The sequence below is a fragment of the Styela clava genome, chromosome 7 (genome assembly GCF_964204865.1).
Source record: "Styela clava chromosome 7, kaStyClav1.hap1.2, whole genome shotgun sequence".
Taxonomy (NCBI): domain Eukaryota; kingdom Metazoa; phylum Chordata; class Ascidiacea; order Stolidobranchia; family Styelidae; genus Styela; species Styela clava.
In genome coordinates, this window is record NC_135256.1 from 4,756,354 (window position 1) to 4,780,394 (window position 24,041).

The 24,041-nt window shown below is 36.2% G+C and overlaps 3 protein-coding genes across 5 annotated transcripts in view; 1 reads left to right on the forward strand and 2 right to left on the reverse strand.

Annotated features, from left to right (window-relative positions):
* The window catches only part of LOC120327702 (uncharacterized), a 34,063-nt gene extending 30,789 nt beyond the window's left edge, over window positions 1–3,274 (reverse strand). Inside the window, exons 1-2 of one of the 2 annotated variants that reach the window (XM_078114153.1) lie at window positions 2,599–3,274; window positions 1,923–2,001 (exon numbers count right to left, since the gene is read on the reverse strand). In XM_078114153.1, coding sequence (XP_077970279.1) covers window positions 1,923–2,001; window positions 2,599–3,173 — 654 coding nt within the window. In that variant the 5' untranslated portion in view covers window positions 3,174–3,274. Of the gene's footprint in view, window positions 1–1,904; window positions 2,002–2,598 lie in introns of both variants that reach the window. The other variant, XM_039394046.2, reaches the window with a different exon arrangement.
* A 2,454-nt stretch (window positions 3,275–5,728) lies between these two features.
* On the forward strand, window positions 5,729–11,020 carry LOC120328011 (fucose-1-phosphate guanylyltransferase-like). Its single transcript, XM_078114541.1, has one exon. It carries the CDS (start codon window positions 7,184–7,186, stop codon window positions 8,984–8,986), a length of 1,803 nt encoding a protein of 600 aa, XP_077970667.1. The 5' UTR covers window positions 5,729–7,183; the 3' UTR covers window positions 8,987–11,020.
* A 662-nt stretch (window positions 11,021–11,682) lies between these two features.
* Window positions 11,683–23,548, reverse strand: LOC120328012 (transcription initiation factor TFIID subunit 6-like). Of its 2 annotated transcripts, XM_078114756.1 has the most exons (12): window positions 23,335–23,548; window positions 22,440–22,511; window positions 21,709–21,877; window positions 20,870–21,063; window positions 19,974–20,105; window positions 18,815–18,994; window positions 17,501–17,683; window positions 16,978–17,052; window positions 15,668–15,793; window positions 13,814–13,996; window positions 12,699–12,926; window positions 11,686–12,353 (listed from the first exon to the last, which is right to left on the reverse strand). In XM_078114756.1, exons 1-12 carry the CDS (start codon window positions 23,515–23,517, stop codon window positions 12,288–12,290), a joined length of 1,791 nt encoding a protein of 596 aa, XP_077970882.1. In that variant the 5' UTR covers window positions 23,518–23,548; the 3' UTR covers window positions 11,686–12,287. The 2 variants fall into 2 exon arrangements, with proteins under 2 accessions (XP_077970883.1, XP_077970882.1); XM_078114757.1 differs by lacking the exon at window positions 12,699–12,926 and having other exon boundaries at window positions 11,683–12,353.
* Window positions 23,549–24,041: the final 493 nt, after the last annotated feature.

Here is a 24,041-nt window from a genome sequence, read left to right on the forward strand (position 1 = left end):
AATCAGTATGGCTTACTATTGGCCCCAGCTAATACTAATTAACATCACATTTAGGATTAATTTTGTCTGATCATTTAACATAAATGATGATGATGATGATGATGGTTCAAATACCAACCACGATTTGATATTCAGGGTGTCCATAAAGTCTCTTTACAATTTTAAGTTTGTTGTGAGGTCAGTTCTCAATATACCTTAACCAGGTTTGTTGTTTTCTTAATCAGTAATTGTTGAAGTAATTTACTTCATTTAATACATCTGTGAGAGCCAAAACAATATATATATGGTATCGATAAATTGTCTTTGCAAATTTGAAAAATTTTATAACTTCATCGACAGTTCGACACCCTATAGAATTCTAAATTTATGAACTGCTTTTTGTAACTAAATATGGGCCAAGTATACTTGTTCTGTTTGAACTCAACATTATCTAAACAGGAGAAGTTATGAGAAGTGAACAATTCTCAAAGTATTGTTCGATGTCTATGTTATGCTCCATGATCATGTTAGTTTCACAGTTGAACAGTCATTTGCATTTGAGTAGTCCAAGTCAGTCTCTAGCATATCTGTGGTTAGAGAAATGCCAATCCTACTATATGCTTCAAATACTAAGTTATGCTGGGGTCAAGCCAGTGTTATTACGGTAACTAAAACTACATAAATTAGAGCGACAGGCCTAACAATTATTTTTGGCGTATGTTTACCAATATGAAGGTAACTAATTTTGTTCGCCTATTTTACATGAAGTTGTGTAAAGAGACTGAAGCCTATAGGCAGGGGATATATTCACTTGGCTAACACAGAACAGACAGTCTCCGAACTCGTGATAAAACTAAAATGAGGAAAATCGGAATAAAATTATGGCCTAACCCTAACCTGTTACATACACTACGGGAGTATCAAAGTCAGCCCCATGTCTGTCTGTGGTTAGAGAAACACCAATCCTACTGTATGCTCCAAATACTAAGCTAAGTTGGGGTCGAGCCCCCGTCAACTAAAACTACAAAAATTAGAGCGACACGCCTAACGATTATTTTTTAGCACTCCAGAAGTATGTGTACCAATATGGAGGAAAATTTTGTTCGCCTATTTTAAATCAAGCTGTGTAAAGGGACTGAAGCCTATAGGCAGGGGATATAACACAGACAGTGGATATAACACCCTAACACAGACAGTCCCCGAACTCGTGATAAAACTAAAATGAGGTAAATCGGAATAAAATTATGGCCTAACCCTAAATTGTTACATACACTACACAGTATCGAAGTCAGTCCCATGTCTGTCTGTGGTTAGAGAAATGCCAATCCTACTATATGCTTCAAATACTAAGCTAAGTTGGAGTCAAGCCACCGTCAACTAAAACTACAAAAATTAGAGCGACCCCCCTAAGGATTATTTTTGGCGCTCCAGAAGTATGTGTACCAATATGGAGGTAAATTTTGTTCGCCTATGTTACATTAAGTTGTGTAAAGGAACTGCAACATATGGGCAGGTGGTATATTCACTTGGCTAACACAGACAGTCCCCCCGAGCTCGTAATAGAACTAAAATAAGGAAAATTTGGACCTCCAGAAGTATGCGCACCAAGATGGCGCACAACCTAAAAATGGTATGTGTGTACCAGTTAGGTTTCAGGTTGTACGACATCTTGGTGCGCATACTTCTGGAGCACCGAAAATTGGAATAAAATTTTGGCTTAACCTCAACCTGGTACACACACTACAGGAGAAACCAAGTCCGTCCCATGTCTACCTGTGGCTAGAGAAATGCCAATCCTATTGTACACTTTAAATACCAAGCTAAGTTGGGGTCAAGCCACCGTGCACTAAAACTAGAAAAATTAGAGCGCCACGCCCAAAAAGTATTTTTAATACAAACACACAAAACTAAATCTATCTACTCACTGCATTTACTGATAATACCGTGGCACTAAATCTTCTGGCACGAATTGATCCTGGTGTCACGCTTCCATGATGCCATGCCATCCGGACATCAATGTCACTGCAAATAAGGAAAAACATTTACAGTTAGCAGCCAATTGTCATGAAAAATAATAATTGCAACTTGGAATGCAGAAAATAAATCAAGACTAGGTGTGGTTGCCTGGTCGTTCAGGCCTTGCACTTGATTAAATGCAAATTTTAAAATTTTATTGTACATAATAAAAACATGAATACGAATGTATTTCATTGTTTGATTTGGTTCAAATGGTGTTTAGAACAAAATTATAGGCTTAATTGGCAAGCCGGGGAGCATACAGTGAGTGTGAAAGATTGGTATTTCGCTGCACGCATTATATATACTCACCCTCAGGGTGGCGGTGGGCTTGCACATTTACCCAAAGCCCTGTGCAATGATCAATAACCCTCCAGGTTCCTCCTCAATTTGACACTAGATGGCGTGAATGATGTGTAACACATAGCTCGTTATCAATGTGAAATACATTTGAGATATAAATAGATTGAGATATAAATACAAAATTCATTTCAGATACAAAAATGGAGTAGATATCTGCGTATTAATGGGTCTCTGAAAAAAGCTTCGCTCAGATCGAAAGTGTGAAAACATAAAATGCTGCTTAGTACACTCATAACTTACTTCATTTCGTTGAGCATCGGAGCGCTGTTACATCTTTTCAATACATTATCTTCCATCTCATCGGCTAAATCACCTCGAATTGGTGATTTCATTTTAAGTTTTCGTCTGAAAGCTGACGGACTTTGCAATTGATTTGCGAATGATAATCTTGCTGGTCGACGCCGTATTGTAAATGGAGAGGGATCACTTGCTCCTAAACTATGTGTGCGACATACAGTTGGTTTTTGAAATGGACAATCATTAGATGTCATGTCTTGTTGAAATGGGTTTGAATTGACGAAAACGGGGGGTGATAATTTGACATCCAAGTCATTGTCTTTCTGCTGATTGCAGTCACTATTATTACTTGTGTCTTTTAAATTTGCACCGCTTTCTGCTACTTCCGGTATAACCATAACTTTTTCGTTTAGTTTTTTTGAACAGCCGTCAATGACATCTATAGCAGAAAACGCATTTTTGTTTCCAATATTCGTAACATTTTTTGATGAAGTAGGAGACTCCATTTCTACGTCCTGAGTAGTTGCTTTACAATCCGTATCTACTGATTCGTTCATCACTTCCATATCGGACGACATTTTTAAAAGTCAGTCGAATAGTAAAAATTACATCAACAATAATTCACATTTATTTTCTTCAAGCTTCTACTACTTTAAAGAATTCGCTGATTTGAATTGAAATATTACAGGTTACATAAGAAAAGCAGCCTAATTAGGTAGAAGAAGACAATTTTTGATGATATTTTTACAGTACAAATAATTATTCACACTGGTCTATTGAATTCATTTATTACTACCATGGTTATCATGACTCATATCTGCATACGGACGATAGAGTATGTTATAGAACAGGGATGGCCAAATTACGGCCCACTGGCCGGATTCAACCTACCGAAGTGTTTCATTCGGCCCATTCATATCTGCTGAAATTGCTATCTGCTATTCATCATCTAATTATGGCATAATTAATATTCTATCCCATATCGAAAATATGCCTTCATTAATACGAAACAATACTAATTTTCATGAATAATGCATATCGGTATATATTGGAATATTTAATTAATATTATAATAATCATAGATAGTGGTATTGCTGTGAATATAAACTACGATTAAATATGATTGTAGGTATACTTATGAAAAAATAATTGTTCTATGTATGAGACCCTCCATATATTCATATAATAGCATAATAACTTCTTTTATAGTAAATTTTCCCATTTATATAAATTTAGATCTAGAGAATGAACATGATGTAACGTTAGCCTACTAAACTTTATCATATTTTACTACTATTATATTTAATGGCCCCCATTTGCCAAATTCTCCATTTCTCGATAAAATATTCTATCCGCTCTATTGTCAGATTGTAGTTTCTTATCCATCTATCACCTATGGTTCAGTACCGCAGTACCTACTGGTACCGGTACTTGTTGTGATACATCGAAACTTTTGATTTTTAATTTGCACTGCACTGATTTTTAATTGAGGATAATTTTGATAGCGCCAAGTTTAAATGAATGAAGGTAACTAAGTACCATACAATTTCACATCACAATGATATTTAGTGCTGGGCTGGGATGGCTGGTACGGTAGGTCATCTACAAATCCCATGTGTACCGGTTTTTCGACTAGACACAGGCATTCCATTCGCGCATTCGATCGGTAGCCATTTTCCAACACAGATATCATACATTAATTTTTACGTATGTGCGCTAATGGTCTTGGTACAACAGTACAATAACTTCTCCAACATATTGCTGGCAGCGGCCCACTAGAGCAATTTGATGACTGACTGATGAATGAATGATATTGTGGTAAAATAAACACCTGGAAATCTTTAACCAATCAAAAGCTCTCTTCAGGTCACACTTGACTGCAAATTAAAAGATCAGCTGTGGATCCATAGCGCTACTTGCGAGTGATTTGAGAAAAATGTATCCGCAAGGTAGGAGTAAAGATTAATTTAGGTTTTTGAACATTGTTACTAAATAGTGACATCTAAGGGCTCAATTGACGACGAGTAAAATCTATTTCAGGCAAGTGAACAAGTGAGTTTATTTTGATTTTCCTTTACAACAAACGGAAGAGGCGACACAAATAAACGAAAATCATGAAATTAGGCAAAATCTCAAAAGATTAAGACGTGCTGATACCGGTATATTTTAGTCTATTTCACTCACGTCTGCAATATGGTCTGCTAAGTTGGGGCTCAGCATCAAGGTCTTCCTTACAGCCAGTCCATGTTTTGCAAAATAAAGTTTTACGATGTATGGCATTTGCAGAGAAATTTCGTGTAACTAATTTGCAGCTCTACTACCAGTATGAATTCCTACAGCTGTCTGATATGCATACCAGCATACGCTAGAAATAGCAAAGTTCATGCATCGGTATGAAAATGACCTTGTCCCTCCTGTTTTTAAACATTATTTCACCCCATGAAAAAAAAGTGCGCAATTACTGCACGGGTCTCAAAGTAACAAGGTTTTCTTTACTCCACAAGTGTCCACTGAGGTGGACAAAACATCTTCGAAGTATATGGGTGTACAGGTCTGGGGCAATGTTCCACCTGAAACTAAAAAAGTTCTGTGCATGTTTTCAGTAAGAAACTGAAAACATGCACAGAACTACTGAAATATTCTAACTTGTCCATTTATCTGTAGTTTAATTAATATGTCTTTAGAACTGTGTTGAAAACTACATTATATAAATTACTACATTACTATAAATTTAACTGTTTCATATAAACACTGTACACTGAGGGTCATAGCCCTTTTTTCCAACTCATGTATGTATATAGGTAATAAAATTGCTGTCCTCTTCTCTTTCATTGGCAGCAATTTGACTTTAAAAGCCATTGTTATTGATATTTCTATCGTTTGAATTATTGCTAAACATGTGATAATATGATTGGCTCATTGTTATTTTCATTTCTCCATGTAATTGAGTAAAAAATCTTGCTCCCTTGATCCATATAGTACTGCCTTATATACTGTAATTACCTTTTTTATGTCATTATTAAAAGTTATTGTGGTATTACTGATGAACTGCAGTTATTAGTTACTGCATATTTAATTGTGGATCATATATTACTGTATTAATATTCTAGTTCAAGTATGCATAAATACTTATAAATGATAGTAGTCCATTTGTTAATTAATTTAATAACCTTTATATATTGTGAAAAAGTGATTAACTGCAATAGTAATTGCATATTTAATTGTTCATATTCAACTGTGGATCATATATTAACTACTATTCTATTTCTCAAGTATGTATTAATACTTAAGAATGTTGGTAGCCACTTTTAATTCAATAACCTTTTTATATCGTGAACTAATTAAGGTGTCAAAAGAGAGTATCGGTCGGAGACCAAAGACTTATCGATCAAAACTGCGGTTTCGATTCATGACTCTATAGTGACACCGTGTGTCCAAACACCAATTAATTAATAGCTCCCTAATTATACGACATAACTCGACCAAAATCAATAGCCATCTGGTCCGCGATATGATGAACGCACATGCAAAATTAGATTGGGTGGAGATTAAACCCCGCTTTCTTGAGATATTGCTTGCATCTAACAGACAGACAAACAGACAAAGATCGATAAACAAGATCGACAAGTAATGATATTTTTACATCATGCACTCAGTCTATTGCTGAATCTGTGATAATATTATTTTTCGTCCTTGGTATTCATTTTCAACCAACACATGACCTCTCTAAATCCTAAATTGCCCTTAGTAACTTCCATAAAACCATTAAATTGCCGACTCGTTTCCTTTTTTCCTCATATTTATTTTTTATATATTTATATTTAATCTCATTTGTATCCACCTATGATGAACTTATATATAGCACATACACAAGAGTCGGGAGCCTAGATGACTTTAATGTTTAATCGGTCTTGCACACCGACCCGCACAAAGCAATAATCAATTACTGTGGAATATTTTCGTTGTTGTATTATGTTTATATTAGTGTTGTTTTTGTGGCAATAAATCTCTCTCTCTCTCTCTGACGCAATATGAGCACACCAATAAGCAAAATCAAAGAAATTTTGGAGTTCCAGAAGTATGTGCACCAAGATGGCGCACGACCTGAACACAGTATGTGTACCAGGTTAGAGTGTGTCATGAAGTATGTGCACCAAGATGGCGCACAACCTGAACACAGTAGGTGTACCAGGTTAGGGTGCGTCATGTTGGGTTATTTAAAGATGTTGAAGATTACTGATATACGATAAACTTGTGAATATTCCCTACCACTGTATACCGTTTCCCATCAAATTGTTTAAAATTTTATGGACGCTAATAAATAATGAAAGAAAAATGTTTCCCTCTCTTCTGCGCTCTTTCCCTCTCTTCAGCGCTGTTTTGCGCTCTTTCCCTCTCTTTTGCGCCTATTCCATCTCTTTTGCTCTCTTTCTCTCTCCTCTGCGCTCTTCCCCTCTCTTTCCTTCTCTTCTGCGCTCTTTCCCTCTCTTCTTCGCTGTTTCACGCTCTATTCAGTACTGTAAGTAGTAAGACCCTTTTCATATATACTATTTTGTCAGGAAACAAACTATTCTAACAGAATTCTATCATGAATATTAAGTTGATTAAAAACCAAACCGAAGAAAGATTGGGGAGATTCAATAAACTAAGAGGTCACCCTGATGATCCAGAAGTATTTTGGGATTACGTGGTTCTGACTGCGGTTGATGAAGCTCAAAAAGAATCGTATAAATTACAGTTGGAGATCAAGCTGCAGCAAAAAGAACTCCCTCTCTCTGCAAAATACATTGTCGTGGCGGACCCTCCTGGGCCGAAAATTGGGAATGGTGGTTCCACTATGGTAGTTATTGATCATCTGTTTAAAACATTTGAGGATGATATTTGGTCGAAGAAAGTGATAATTATTCATGCTGGAGGGTTTAGCCAAAGATTACCAAATGCTAGTGTGATGGGGAAAGCATTTCTAGGTATGCCTTTTGGTGAACCTATGTACCAGGCCTTGGAACTAAAATTAGCCAGTTATATTGACTTTCCACAAAAAATTCCTCAAGGTGGGTTTTTTGTGTGTTGTGCTGATACTGTAGAGGTCTATAATGATGATAACGCTTCTTGGGTGTTTGCTTCTGATGGATTCACAGCTTTAACTCACATGTCACCGATGTCTATCGGAACCACCCACGGCGTCTTTGTTCTTGACAAACCAATATCTGGGCAGGATATTGTTTACGATTGCAGAAAATTTTTGCACAAACCGAGCTTTAAACTCATGGAATCAACTAAAAATTGTGTCATTTTCAAAGATGAAAAAGATAGCTGGGTTACCACTGATAGTGCTTTTTTCATCAGTCCAAAAGTTGCAAAATTGTTGCTTCGTTTTTATGAAACGAATGCTCCACTATCATGTGAAATCGATGCGTATGGTGACTTCCTTCAAGCACTTGGGAAAGAATCCTCATCCGATTATATTCACAATAACAAAAATGTCTGCGAAGAGACTGATTCATTGGTTCAAACCAGGCAAAAGATATACGATTTATTACACAACGTCCCACTCTACGCCATCACGCTATTTCCAAAGCCTAAAAACGAGTCTTCTTCATTGTTGGGTTCAATATTTTATCATTTCGGTACTGTGAAGGAATATAGGGACAATTTTACAGTGGATAAAAATTTTCGATCTATGCTTGGAGTGCAGGCTATAACATCTTCTAAAGGTGTTCCCCATCAGTTCACAATTTCGAACGAAGAGAACTTTGGGAGCACAAAAATCAAAATCAGCGACCAGGGTGCTTTATCATGCTCTGTACAGCAGGTGCAATGCAGCACCCCTTGTATCATGGGTTCAGTTTTACTAGCTGATGTATCAATTGGTCAAGGAACCATCGTAGAATATAGCTACATCGGAGAGGGGGTCAAAATCGGCGACAATTGTATCATAAGTAACTGTAACTTGCCAAGAAATATTTCAATACCAAATTGTGTATTCATGAATACCGTTGCAATCAAAGTTGATAATCCAACTTTATATGTTACCATAATTCTCGAAGCTGGTGCAGACACAAAAAAATCTGTTTCTAAAGAAAACGCTCTGGATCAACTTTTTTACTTTAATAAACCACTGAAATCACGTTTTTCTGAAAAATGTTTACCAAATTCCACCAAAGCAAGTTTGTGGAACGTAAAAATATTCCCAGCTACAACATCTATGGTGGAATCATGTGAAACCGCTTGTAAAGCGCTCAATGGTTTAACTTCAGCTGATTCCTCGCTTCTATACAAAGATATAAACAAAGATTCAATGTTCTCAATCACCGACATATTGAGTTTGAAAGACCTCAACAGTGTTCTGGAATTCAGAAAATATCTTGCAAATGAAATACACTCAGTGTAATGTCCGAAATACCGTAATTGGTAATAGATGAATCCCATAATCACTATAGCTCTATTTTAACATACTTACATGTAATTTTATATTATTATCAATGACAATAAATCATGCACCCATTGATACCTCAATATCTACTACGCTTGGGTATAAACAAACTCATTCCTTTTCGGCCCCAATTCACCACACTTCGGTTAGTCAGGAAGGTCTGAGGGGCCAAGAACCCTCCACCCCAAATTTATTTTTTTAAATGCAATTTTGCAGCATTTGCAGTGAGACATATATTCTTATGCCTTTTCCGACGCTATTTTACTCTATTCTTGAACGGGTTACTGAAAGTTGACTTTTCCATGCTTGCTACCAATAATCCTTTCACCAAATAAACCAACCAAGATGAAAATGCAATTCACTTACAATTGGGTTATCTAGTCTTTCCAGCATATGCCCCACCCAATTTATTATATCTTTGATTAGCCAGAGCTTTTTAACATGAGATCTTCAGCCGGACTTCCAGAAGTATGTGCACCAAGATGGCACACAACCTGAACATAGTATGTTTACCAGGTTAGGGTTCAGGTTGTGCGCCATTATGGTGCACATACTTCGTGAGCGCTCTTCGGCATGCGACTCCAGTTATATCACTAGGTCAGTGGTTCTCAAATGGTGGGTCATGCCCCACAAGCAGGGTGTAGAGAACTTTTTGAGGGGGCGTAAAGCCAATTAAAAATAAAAATATTTGTTAGATTTATTCTTTTTCACTTTATTTTGAATATTTACTTTTGATCCATTATTTTGGATTATTAAGGGGGGGCGCGAGATTTGACAAATTCTAAAAAGGACATGGCTTGAATAGTTTGCGAACCACTACACTAGGTAATAGTACCACTAGAAAGCATTGCAGCATGTACAATTTTTAAATATGGCGCTCCCGAAGTATGTGCACCAAGATGGCGCACAATCTGAATTCTAACCTGGTACACAAATTATGTTCAGGTTGTACGCCATCTTGGTGCACATACTTCTGGAGTTCTTTAAATATTACTTAATCCTCTATATATATTCCAAGTGACTGAATACTATAATCCCCATCTTCAAATTTCTATTATAATTATGCAGTTTTATTTATATCTTATTGCTTTTTCAAACGTTTGTCATATATACAAAATACAATGTGTAAATACATCAACCACCACTTGTTCAGATATAGTTCATACATTTTCTAGACCTTATCAAGTTAAAACACTGAAAATTCAAATTTAGCCAAATATTGGTGAATGCATTGATGAAGATGTATGGGCCCATAAACAAAATACCTTCATCTGTGTGAGTATTCATATTTTAGTTGTGAGGGGGGGGGGGGATTTTTATATTCCAACATGTTTATGGAAAGATGTATATAATCATTGATGCCCAAAATGAGGCATATTATATTTGTGATTTGTTACATTTAATTCAGTAATTCTTGATTACAATTTTTACTCAAATAAATATAACTATTTAAAATAATGCTTATTTGACTTTCTGCATTTTTAAGTCGATCTATGACCTTTAATCGATCAATTTCTGCTGATTCAATCTAGAACATTGCAATATTCAAAATTATTTTTTATTCTGTATCCATAATATTATTTACATCAGGGCTTTCCAAACTGTTAACTAGCCCTTCTAATATATAAAATGGCATTGTTATGCAAGCATGCAACTTCTCGGGTCATTCGATCAAAGTCGGCATGCGCACCACTTTTTTGATCTTATGTATTCTCTCAAAATTTGAGATTTACATTTTGCACTAGTTTCAATCATTGTTAGAATTAAGAGTCTAAAAAAGTACAATAGATATAGTACTTAGAGTGAAATTGGTATACTCTTTGCGAACCCTAAAATCCGCTGGGTTGCGACACCCTAATTCACAAACAAAAAAGCCATCCTACTTGTAATTTTCTCTTCAATATAAAATGAATGTTGCCAGAAATCTTCAAGTTATGATTTTTCTTCAAGCTTTGTAAATGTGCAAATGCAGAAATATAATTTATTACTCTGGTTGAATTGTTCTTATTGGGCTGGTATAGTAGAAGAGACTGCTAGAATCTCCATCACTAGACCAGTGTTTCCCACTCTTTTGAAAGTTATTGTTACCCCTAAATCGAATTACCAGAAGTTTAATTATCCCTCTCATAAAAATACAGTAGTGACTGACTAGTGATATCGTTATCAATTTTTCTTTGACCAAAAATGGTGATGATACTAACACCCATTGCATCTTCTTATCCGACGTCAAGACGTGAGCTCAGTATACAATCTGTAAGGCACCATATTGATATTATTTCCCTACAAACTTTGTGACTAGGCTCATTGACTAGATGTGAGCTTTGCTTGTCCAGCTTTTCCCCAGGCGAAAGTACGAAATTACAAAAGCAATTGTTAACAGTGAACATGTGGATTCCCCCCTAAAGATTGACAAATTACCCACAGTTTGGGAAGCATCTGCACTGTTCTAGTTCAATAAATTTTTGTTTTGGAAACATAATACAGTAATTCATGAATATACACACGACTAGAGGTACGGGGCGATTGATTTACATAGCTAGCTGCTAGTCCCCAAGCCTGTGATGCCCATTTCCAACATGGTAACCTAGCATGGGTCATGTCCTATTCATCAGATGAGAAGAGGTCTCACCAACCAGCTATATTTCATCAAATCGACAATACTGCTATTCATAGAAAAAAAATTTATTCATAAAAGTGAGGAAATGAGTTGCAATGATATTAAGCATTTTGTTGTACAAGCAGCATAAACCTTCAAATCAGCGGTTCCCAAGCAGAGCGATGAAGGGGGCCACAATGAGAAGTAAAACTGATTTTATCTTTTCACTTGTCGAGAAAACTTCCCATTTTTCCTAGTTTCATTGCCTGATAAGGTTATTTAACAGGGTGTTTTCACTTTGTTGAGCTCGCTTGTTCGAACGAAAATGGCAAACAAAATTTGAAATCTCCCGATCAAGATACTACTGGAATAATAAACAAGGGGGCCCATGAGTGCTAAAAGCCCCGGAAGGGGTCACGAGCCATAAAAGGTTGGGAACCACTGCTCCAAATGATACCGACCACTTGCTGTGGGTTTGACTTGAGCGCTGCTGAACGTGCACCCCCCGTAGTCTCTTGGGCCATAAAAGCTGCATCCCTGCCTGAGCCAGTCGTCAGGAAGTTTCAAATGAGTCCAGGTAGTAAATTACAGCTTCAACCAATGACATGGGATCTAAATCCATGAATCTCTAGATATGATTGATCAATCTATTATTCTCTTGACTCAGTCAAAGTTTGAAAATCCAAGGTTTCCTGGAAACGAAGAGTCTGATGGATGCCTCATTTGATTCTAAAAACAAAAAATAAAGTCTGAATCTAAATATGAAAAAAAATGGAACTTTATACCAACATAGTTAATTTTGAGATCTCCATTAAACATCGTGCAAATATAAACCGAACAAGTGCAAAGACCAGAGTTGTGAAAATTCTACCCAAAGTAGGCAATTTTACCTAGAACCCAAAAAGCATGTGCTATGACCACCTTCAGAAGAAATTCAGTTTGGCATAATTTGGACCTTATTTTGAATTCACTCTTTATAATCAATTGGGGTTACTATCGCAATTTCAAGAGATTAAAATAAGATTTTAAAGAGTTCCAGATGCAACAGAGCCCATGTTTCCCTGATTCACTCACCTTTATTAACATAGGAGATCCACCACTTCCATGCGTTACATTTGCACCAACTTTAGATTGATCTCCACTAGTCGGTAGAAAGACTATTTTCGCTGAAGTTGGCGTAGATGGGCTCTGTTGCATTGGGGATGAAAACTGTCGCCCAAGTGACATAGGGGAAGCCCCTGTTTGCCCTCCTCCCTGGAAACCACCAGTTGAGGACTGTCCTGATAGAATAGGTCGGCCAGACTAAAAAATGGAAAAAGTCAAGCAGGGCGAGCCAATACCAACTATTACGTAATTGCAAATACAATTTGTCAAAAAACTTACAAATCTGAAATATATTCTAAACTGGGCAGTGTTTATGAAAGTAAAATTTTATGACTCAATAATATTTTCATTCTATTTATCGACATGAACATCTTCAAGTTGCATGTAAATCTATATTTACTACCACATAGTTTCACAACATACCGGTAGTTTTTTATGGTCATACCCTCCGAAGTTTGTGGCACTTGGTGGTCACCCATAACCAGCATTTTATTTCAGGGGGAGGGAGTGTTTCCAAATTAAGGGGGTGTTGGTTATTACTTATCGATCTCAAGATTGGTAAGTAATAAGTATGTTGATAGGTATTTGTCTGTATGTCTGTTAGATGTAAGCGATATCTCTCGAAGGCGAGGTTGAATCTGCTCCAAATTGGATGTGCATTCAGCATATCTCGGACCAGAAGACTATTGATTTTGGATGAATTATGTCATATAATTAGCGAGTTATTAATTAATTAGTGATGGGACATGCGGTGTCACTATAGAGTCATGAAACGAAACCGTGATAAGTCTTCGGTCTCCGACCGATATTCTCGTTTTAATCATAGTAATAAAACTATTTGTAGCTTCTAAAAATGTGTTAAGTATTTTACTGATCATCTTCACTGGCATATTTAGCGACTTTATGAATATTAAATACAATTTTATTTACATTAAAAATTAGAGTATGGTGTCACACCTAAAAATTAGGATGGGTGTTTGAAATTTTATTGGGGAGTGTAGAAACTCATTGCTAACCGCAGAGATGCATCTCTTCATTAATGAATAAGTGATCAAACCTTACTTTAAAAAATCTGTATTCCTTACCATATTAGAAGCAGGTCTGCTTAATCCAGCCCCAGCCAATATCTTAGCTTTATGAGCCTCCTGTTCTCGGAGTTTAATCACATGCTGGCATAGTAGGTTCCCGAGATGTCCGTACTCGGACTCGTAATCTTGTGTGTTATCAGGAGCAGTTCTTAAACTCTTGATGACAGGACCGCAATGTTTCTGAAGTGGAATAAAAATAGAGATTCAATTTGATGGAAATTATAACTGGTATTTGGATATTCTATTATAAGAACACAGATAACTGGAATTACTATTTTTTGCAGAGAGAACCTGCCGAACACTCTACGGGTAAAATAGTGCAAAAATTAGATAATTGGAATTAAAATTCACATTTGTCTAGTTTTCCCATTTTGCGGCATCAATTATTCAAATATATATATATCAAATAAATCACGAAGTACGGTTCTGTACCTAGCTATTACTTAAAGGCATATTGGTTATTATCCCGAATCCGCATAAAAACCTTCGCCAATCCTTAATATATACAAATTATACTTTTCCCCAAAGAAGTAGGCCAATTACATACAAATTTCAAAAATCAGATTTGAAGATCACTAACTAGAGCAAAGGTTGGGAACCCATGGCTCGCGAGCCATATATGGCTCTTTGGGTGACGGCATATGGCTCCCAGGAAAAAAAAATATTCCAAAACTAAGGTTACCATTGTTTTAAGATTTTAAACTCTTTTATAGCTAAATTTGGGAGAAAATCTGCCAATACGTTTGAGAATGCGCGGCCCGCGTATGTCTATGTTATCTGAGCAAATTACCAGACAGGCATTGTGACAAAACTATAGGATTCTGGAACTAATTTTGTGACATCACAAAGCGATAGAATCGCGGACCAGTGGAATAAAGATTTTCGTCCGTTAGTAGTGACCGGCTTACAGTATATGTCCTGCTTAAATCGGACTAGCAAAGCTAGTTTTTAAAACAATACGAAGATGCCTAAACGGAAGAAGGGTGATGACACTGATGAGTATGGTAGATTTCAAATTGTGCAGGCACGCAGCGACATCATGCTATATGGCTTGCACGGAAATGCAGTTGAAAATATGTACCTTTTAGGACTCTCTCGACCCCTGAAGTTCACTTTCTGTGTAATTGGCCATCTTTAATTGCATCACTAATTCAGTATATTAAGTACAAATTGAAGAAGAGTCACATAACAAGCTATTCCTCAAAGCCATCAATAATTATTTAAAGCAGCATCTCATTAAAGGCTATTACTCTAATTCATTTTCCCATTTATTCTCTCTGGGGCAGGGGCGTTTCTCTTTGGGGGGGGAGAATAGGGGCGGCCGCCCCGGTCAGCATGTTTATTGTTTAGTTTGATGATTAAAATAATAATAATCCAAATATTAACTTTTACCTGACCTCTTACATTTTGACCCAATTGATTTATTCCCACGCATGACAACATTTGTAATTTGTTTATCCCCTGAATTTTTTTTGAAGTTTGGCATAGAGGGCGTCATTATCAGAAACTCGCCTCGGGAAGCAGAAAAATGTTAGAAACAACCCTGCTCTGGGGCCCAACTTTTTTGCTTTAAACAAGGGTATTATTAATACTTTCATATACTCGCAGGTTTTTTTTTCTCATATTAAAAACGGTTCCATTACATTTGAACCCATGTACATTTGAACCCACGACAATTGCACCTGCATACCATTGCACCTACGGAAATTTTTTTTTTCACAGATATTTGAACCCATACTATCCCTAACCCATGGATTTTCGCACCCTCATATAGATTGAACCCGCGGATATACAAATGTATGGGTTTAAATGTACGTGGGTTCAAAGGTACGGTCCCCATTAAATACATACCACCAGCAGTCCACGTAGATGTTCAGCAGCAGTTCTATCAATATTATTCAGCAACGGACTATCAAGAACATTTTTAATTCTGTCGCCTTCCACACCCAGTCGAGAAAGTACCAGACTTTGTATGACCTAAAAAGATTGAGTAATGAAATGATTAAATAACACTAAGTTATTCGGCTATATGGCGCATTGTGCTAAGCCAGTGTTTCCCAACCTGAGCGTTTAAATGAGTCTGCAACGAGCCAGAAATTCGCTGCGGGCCGCAAATATTTTTGCGAAACTTAACCATCAGCCAAGTTACGATTTACGTTAGAATTTATATAAAAACATAAAAAGCAAGTTTATTCACATAACATTAACCGAGTCAATATTACTGGATAATGAGTAGGGCTAGGCATATATTCGAATATTCAATTAATTAGAAAGGCGATGAATATTTTTGTTTGATTTACTAATATACTTTAATTATATTTTCAATAAGAACTAAATCAAGTTGTACTTTCTGGAAATTTATAGCAGATATTAGGATTTTTCTAACGACGACAACAAATTCGCAAGATCGCAAAAAATATGTATCAAACTAAATCTAATTGGGCAATATATTTTCACATTATTATGTTTGCAGATTGCCGTGGAATTTTAAAGATGTAATGCTTTCATCTTGTCATAAGTGATGAAATTCGTTAATATTCTGTTGTATTTGGTGTTATTATACTTCTTCACACAGAGTACGGTTGCAATAAATGCACGTTGGGTCTGCAATGGTTTTCGCCGGTGAGAAAATGGTCCACAATCAAAAAAGGTTGGGAAACGCTGTGCTAAGCGTTGGGAATGCGCTCGCCACCACATCTCTTATTATCTTGCATGGGTTCGCAAGTTCGAATCCCATGCAGGGTTCATAATGTGCAAGAGGATTGCAGGACTCCTCGTCACCGTAGGGTGGTTAACGTAACTACTGGGCGGTTATGGCTTCCACCACCATCCAGTCCATGCATCTGAAAACAAATGGCAGACTATCTAATCTCATACCAGTTCAGTACCCACCCAACTCAAGGAAGGATATGTTCACCCAACCTTCACAGCTGGTTGGTCATGATCAGTCACCTGTAACCGATGACATCCCTGATTATACTCGTCCATTGCAGGAAACACTAGTTGCCAGAAATACAATTAACACCTGTTACTGCTGATAATGATAAGTAGCATTAAAAAAATACATTTTTAGTAGCGCTGCCATTTTCTCTTTTACACATATGCGGAATGCATTCGAAGTGGTAACTTTATAGTATTGAACATCCTCACTCTGAACTTACCACAGATCCTAATTCAGCTAGTCCCGCAACACTTCCATATCTTGCTGCAAGAGAGGATTTGTCATCGTGAAGACACTGAAAATAATGTATTTTTCAAAGACTTCAAATAATCATAATTTCAAATTCAACAGTCCAAATTTTCAAGTTAAAAAAATGATGCGTCTCGTCGGTATTGGGGATGGGGATGGAGTAAGACCATTAATATATACAGGGTGGCCCAAAAGTAGGTATACAGTTATTAAACTATTTTATATGCTTTGAAGCTACTTGCAGTTCACTTTATGTTACTTAAGTAGGCTACCACAAAAATTGCTTATTTTTTTAGATAATAAATCTAGTGTGAATTTTTATATTAGTTTTCTAGCTGCTTGGAAGGTAATAAAAAATAAATAAAATAACTGTATACCTACTTTTGGGCCACCTTGTATATATACATATAACTTGTGTTAAACAAGCAATCACCGGCACCGACTGAAAAAGATTTTTTTGTACATGTCACTAATAGTATAAATCTAAAACTTACTTTGCAAAATGTAGCTGTTATTCTTGGTTGGATTAAGTTGGTAGATGTGCTGAAGCTCCTACATATCTGAGCCATCAGTCTGGCAGCGTAGTCTCTCAATGCCCAGTGGTTGTCCACATCTGGTCTTGTGCATAATTGACGACTGACTATGCATGTCATCACAGCTGGAATCATTTCATGAAGCTAAAATTGAAAAGTTGAAAATACTTGGTAAATGTATTGAACTAATGTAGTATGATTACTAACAGTTAACAATTTTAAATAGGATTACAAAGAAGACCTTTCCCAAAAAGCAGTTATTTTCTGCTATTTGTGTAATACAAAAGTTGGAACTATACCAAGCATTCATATTAGTAATGATATTATATGGGTTCACTTCTTACCAGACAAAGAATTGTTAACTTGTGTTTTCATTTACATTTTGTCCAGGTAATTGTCATCCTGGGATAACTGTGCTTTAATTCTATTTTGCACTTTTTAACTGACCGGTGAAAGCACAGCATGATGGTATGGCATTGTGGGTAAAACCACTGAAGCTTTCCTTTTTGGTACAAATACTGCCATGCTGGTCTACAGAGGCCATTCAGAACTTCGGTATAGCAACATGTGCCTGATGTCTGACTTTATACAGATGGTTAACGGTTACGATTTATTTTAACCGTTAACTGACATCTCAGGTACAAATCATCCTTATACTCTACAATTTTTTTCAAATATGATTACATCATCGCAAATTTATCTCTTGCTGCGTTTAATTCAAAAGAATATTACTGACTGTGTGAGTAAGGACTCAATAAATGTGAAAAATAATGGAAGTACAGATTGTTGATTATGGAAATTTGACGATGATGAATTCAGAATCAGTTTTCGGTCTATTTCAAAAAATATTTTTCTCACGATGACATTGCAAAATCGTACATTTAATGTCATACAACAAGTGTGCAGTTGATGCCGTTTTTCTATATTATATCTCGAAGTAGAATTTGCATATCGAACACTGAAACTTTGTGACATAATGACGTTTATCAAACGGAATCTGGTTTTCTAAAATACTTCCACACGCCCGAACCACGCTGCCTATTCTTGCAGCAGAGCAATCATGTAACTATCTCGATTCGTGAATAAATTAGAGCGATACCGAGATAAGAACACGCAAAATTACTTTATAAGCATTGTGACGTAACGAGCTGAATTATAAATTAATAAGTCAAACGTCACGCGGCGGTTAACCAGTTAATTTTACCCGGTTAACGGTTAAAGTGTTTTCCCTGAAATTCCCAACCAGTTTAGTAAATTCAACTTAATCTCACTCACATATTTCTCCAAGTTGAGAGTAGAATTGTCCATCAAAGCTTTGACCATTCTCATAAGATAAATAAGTAGAGCAAGATTGTTCTGAACGACATTGACACGAACTCCTTCTGAGACAAATGTACTGAATCGAGGAAGCATCTGTGATAATCCAGGATCTGTTGCAAGAGACTGAAGTGCCTCCTGATAAAAGAAATAAGATAACAGTTATAGCTTAATGCCACGATTCCCCAATCGAAGAGGAATTTCTCCTACGGAGGAAACACAAGAAATACTTATAACAGCTATAACAGCTATAGCAGTGGTTCCCAACCTTTTATGACTCATGGTCCAACGGGATACGTGTTGCAGGAACAGCTCAGATTTGTTATTTCGCAACAACATATAATCGAACACTTTACGGCACATTTTTATGTGAACAGATTGTTGTGGTATTTTGGAAGTGATGCTATTTATATTGTCGCAATCGCAGATTAAATTGATCACAATTGAATCAATCAGATAAAATTATATGATCTTTATATATATTTTTGAACCCCTTCCAGATGGTTTTGGCATGGCCCCTGTTTATCATTCCAGGGATAATTATAGTGTTATTTTAATTAGTAGATCCCAAATCCCAATATTTTCGAACAATCCATGCTCAACAAAGCGAAAACACCCTGTGAAATAACCTTATCAAGCAATAAAACTAGGAAAAATGGGGAGTTTTCCCGTGAAGTGGAAAGTGAAATCAATTTGGTGCCTGGCTTTGTGCCAAATCCCATCCTATCTTACAGCATGTCTAGCTTCACCAGAGCCTAGGCTCGCTGTAAAGGAAACCCATCTTATTATTTCTTTCAGCACTCACGAAACCCCCTGTTTAATATTCCAGTGGTATTTATATTGTTATTATGATTGGTAGATTCCAAATCACTTTACGTTCAAACAATCAATGCTCAACGAAGTGAAAACACCCTGTGAAATAACCTCATCAAGCAATGAAACTATGGGAAGAATGGGAAGTTTTCTTGTGAAGAGTAAAATCAGTTATGCGCCCAACATGGTGGCCCCTTCCAACTGCTCTGTGGGCCCCGTGATCAACCCCAACCTATCAGTGGTTGCTCGTCCACATGGTTCCAGATTTGAAGCCTAAGATAGCCCAAGTAATATGATAACTTACAGCACGTCTAGCTTCACTTGATCCCACAGCTGCTTCAGTAATTTCTTTGTAATAAAGTTGTTGCTCGACAGAGAGTTCGTGAGTAAATCGAGGCTTCAGGTCAACCTTTGTTGCTTCAGTATTTCCTCGTTTCTGCAACAGTTTTAAAAAAAATTCGGTTCGATAGATAAAAAAAATCGGAAGTGAGATTCTTGGCTAAAACCTAAGGTTATCTAGTGAAGACATCTAGGACTGGGATATTAGGAAATGTATGACATACTAGTGCAGTGGTTCTCAAACTTATTAAACCGTGCCCCTCTTTAAAATTTGTCTAGTCTCGTGCCCTATCACAAAAATACCTAGCTAGCAATAAGTTAAAAATAACAGATAGTAGGGAAAAAGTATATTAAAAGTCTGTTAAAAATAAGTGGACAAAACGTAAAATTTGGCGGGCAAGATCAAACCTAGCAAATATTTTTATTCTCAATTAGCTTCACGCCCCCTCAAAAAATTGTCTACGCCCCAACCAACGTTTGAGAACCACTGTATTAGTGTAAAAGTTTTATCAATTGAAACCATAAGTGAATCTACCACTTTATTTTGTAAAAGTTTCTCTTCAACAACAGTAAAAAATTATAATAAAAAAGATCTTATATTTTTTTTACCATCACAGAAATTTTTACGACCCTTATGAATCAACCCTGTAAAATGTTTAGTCTTGGACTATTTTAATCAAGCGGGGTGGGGTGGGGAATTTCCACTATTTAAATAACTATAAAAATAGAATACGATTCAGTATTCTGCATTTGATTTAAGTCTTTTGAAATAGTATAATATTCTACATTGCCCATATGCTGCCACCGCAAAAGTTTTGATGTTTCAAGTTTCAAGTAACTCTGAAAAAAGTATAGTCTAACCTTGTCCTTAGTACTAGTTTCATGTGTTGCATTCTTCAAGGGATTATTTGCAGGGACGATGGAACTTTTCAAAGGAGCAGAACCAGGTAGAGGTTTAGATTCTGTTTTATTTAAGACATCTAGTAAAGTGGTTTGCTCTGGAGCTGGGTTCTCTGGTATGCTTGGTTGGACTCCATCGATTGCTAGCCAGTGAGCTGTAAATACAGGGAATGGTGATGAGTGAAAATAATCAAACTGAAAATATTTCACTCTACAATAAATTGTAGCTCTTTATGTATCAAAGGATGATTGGTTTTTGTCCAGGGTCCTGTGGGCAGTGAATATTAAATAATGAAACTCAAAAATATATCTATTACCATGAAATATCATTCCCATCACTATCAGAGTATGCAAATATCTCACCAAAACCAGTACTGTGAAGTGCAGGACTGTGCTATTAAAAGTGCTGGCAGTTGTAAAAATTGATAGAAAGTAATAACCAAACTAAAATATTCCAGTTCTACAAAAAATCACAACTTCCTATGTAATAGTGGGTGTTTGTCTAAGCCTTGTTTGAAGAGAATTATCACAAATATAGTTTGGATGGTCATAATATATTACACCAGTGCATAAAAATCCATCTGTAGAAAATCAATGTGATGGATAAATTTGTCAAAATTAGTAGTAAAACAACAAGTACCAACGACTTGAGAAAAAATTTGAAAGCATATATGCAATAGCATTCTAGGAAACACCTCCACCTCCCCCAAGTAATTTAAAAGTTAATCAAGAAGATTTCTAGTCCAAATAACAACAATTTAGCAAAACGTTTTCTAGTGTCCATGCAGGAAGACATTTACCTTTCACGGCGATATCATATGGAACTCGTGGCAGAGGGTTATTAATCAGTTCGGTAAGATCAATTTCTTTGTCCTCGACAAAATGTAGCTCTCTACCGCCCCCACTGGCAAATCTGAATGGTATATAATCTTCTGCGACGAACCCGTATAATGGTTCAATGTTTTTTGACTGAAAATAAAAAATATGTGAGAGTCTTTGTTCCAATTGAAGTATGAACGCAGTTATTCTGGCATATAAACAATCTGTCGGAGTAAAACAAAAGTAGCATCTGCCACATTTTTCAGAAATAGATTTTTTTGTATAAACCATGGGCCATTTCCGGGACTCTGTTCCAATTCAAAGCTACACTTGCTTCAGTTTAAATTTTAGTATGTTATGTTAATTTTTGGTTTGACTGTTAGAACTAAACTATTGCGAAACACCTTCAAACCCTTGCATTTATTTTTATTTATTAAGGTTTGAGCTAATAAAAAGGGAGGATACAAAGTTTTGTGTTACACTTTTCATAATAACACTTAAAATAAGTTTTCAATGTTATTTCATCCTCCCACAGATAATATTTGCGAACACGCTTGAAGCCTTAACTTTTTATATACGAATGTAAGTGAGCACATAAGGCGAACCTATCTTCCTGATTACTTGGAAATTATTTTGGACATGGATTTTTTGAACAACTTGAAAGTATGTATTTCTAACTTATTAACTCAAGATACTAACGACTTAAGCATACCCTCAAAGCTGAATCAACATCTCTACACGTCAGAATCTTTGATTTTCTGTGTGTTGAAAATTTCAATGATTCCTATGAATGAAGTAAAAGTAAATATTAGTGAACATTGCTTAGCACAGTATCTTAAAATTCAGTAGGGCACAGTTCTACAATCCCAAGATTTCCTAACATTTGGTTCAATGAAACAAACACTCTATATGTCTCTGAAACGAGGGGGTATGGCACAGGAGTGTATGTATCAGATTGTGCAATGCTTGTCCCGATAATAATCAAACATCACCAAAAATCCATTTTTTCTGCTAAAAACTCTCGAATGCTACAGTAAAGTTTTTATTCCTTTTGTGAACCAGATTATTTGTTTTTCCGGGGAATCGAATTGTGACATTTTTAGATTGCGCCACCTTTTAGTTTATTTCACAAAGTTGGTTTGCCGATTTATGCCGATATGGAGAAAAAAACTGTCTCGTTAAGGAATGGTTTGCACTCACTGATATAATTGATATGTGGGAGCTATTCTTGGAATCTGAGAACAGTGTCATACTGAGATTGGTCATCTGGTTTAAATTCAATTTCATAAGATGTTAATTGTGAATGCCAGAAGATTCTCTCAAAGTTAGGTCATGCTTCATGGGTGAAGGAAACAGAGACTGGCTAAATATTGATTCATATAGAGAACTCCATTATAGACAAATAGATAGGAAAAAACTTCACGGAAGGAAATCATGGAAAAGACTAAATTTAAAATATAAAAAATTCATAGACCTAATTTTATAAGTAGTCAAAACAAAGTGATAATGAAAATCTATCTAATGGTAATTTTTCTCAAAGTGTTTTAGTTAAAAATTAGAAAACGCTGAACAATGAAATTAATATGAGAAGAATTGTAATCACTAACTTGTATAATTTCTTTCAATCTATAAGTTGCCTCTTCTGCCAAGCATGACAAAGTGTCTTCAGTTAATCGAGCGACACCAGCTGATTCGCTAACGGTTTTGACAGATTCTGATGAAAACGCAGAAAATCTGTCAGGTCGAACTTTGCTTTCTTTTTTCACACTTCGTTTACTTGTATCAGCCATTTAAAATAATGTAAATACTCTAATACAGTAATATGCTGTTAAAAATAACAGTGGATAATATACAGTTCAGCAGTTAGTCTATACGCTAATACTGTGATGCTAGTACCGGTATGCAGGTATGTCTGTACGTATATTGCTAAAACATTTTTCTTCGTAAACCTGGGCCATTCTGCTATGGCAGTACAGCAGTATGGCAATGATGTTGGAATGTTACGGTACGCCAGGACTACTCAACTATTTTCCCCAAAGGTCCGTTTAGAAAACTTCAGAATTATTGGGGTCCGGACATTACAGAATATTTTTTTCATTAAATAAACGAACGTCTAATGATGGCTCGTAAATATATCTGTATATACACAAATGTCGCATATTGGTACCAGTACAACAAACTGTAGACTATAGCTAGGCTACCTATGTACCAGTATTTAAATTGTATCAAATCCTCTAAAACTACCAAACAATGCTTATGCTGCCAAAATATACAAGCAGACACGGTCCAAATTGTCGAAAGGGCCGGATTCGGA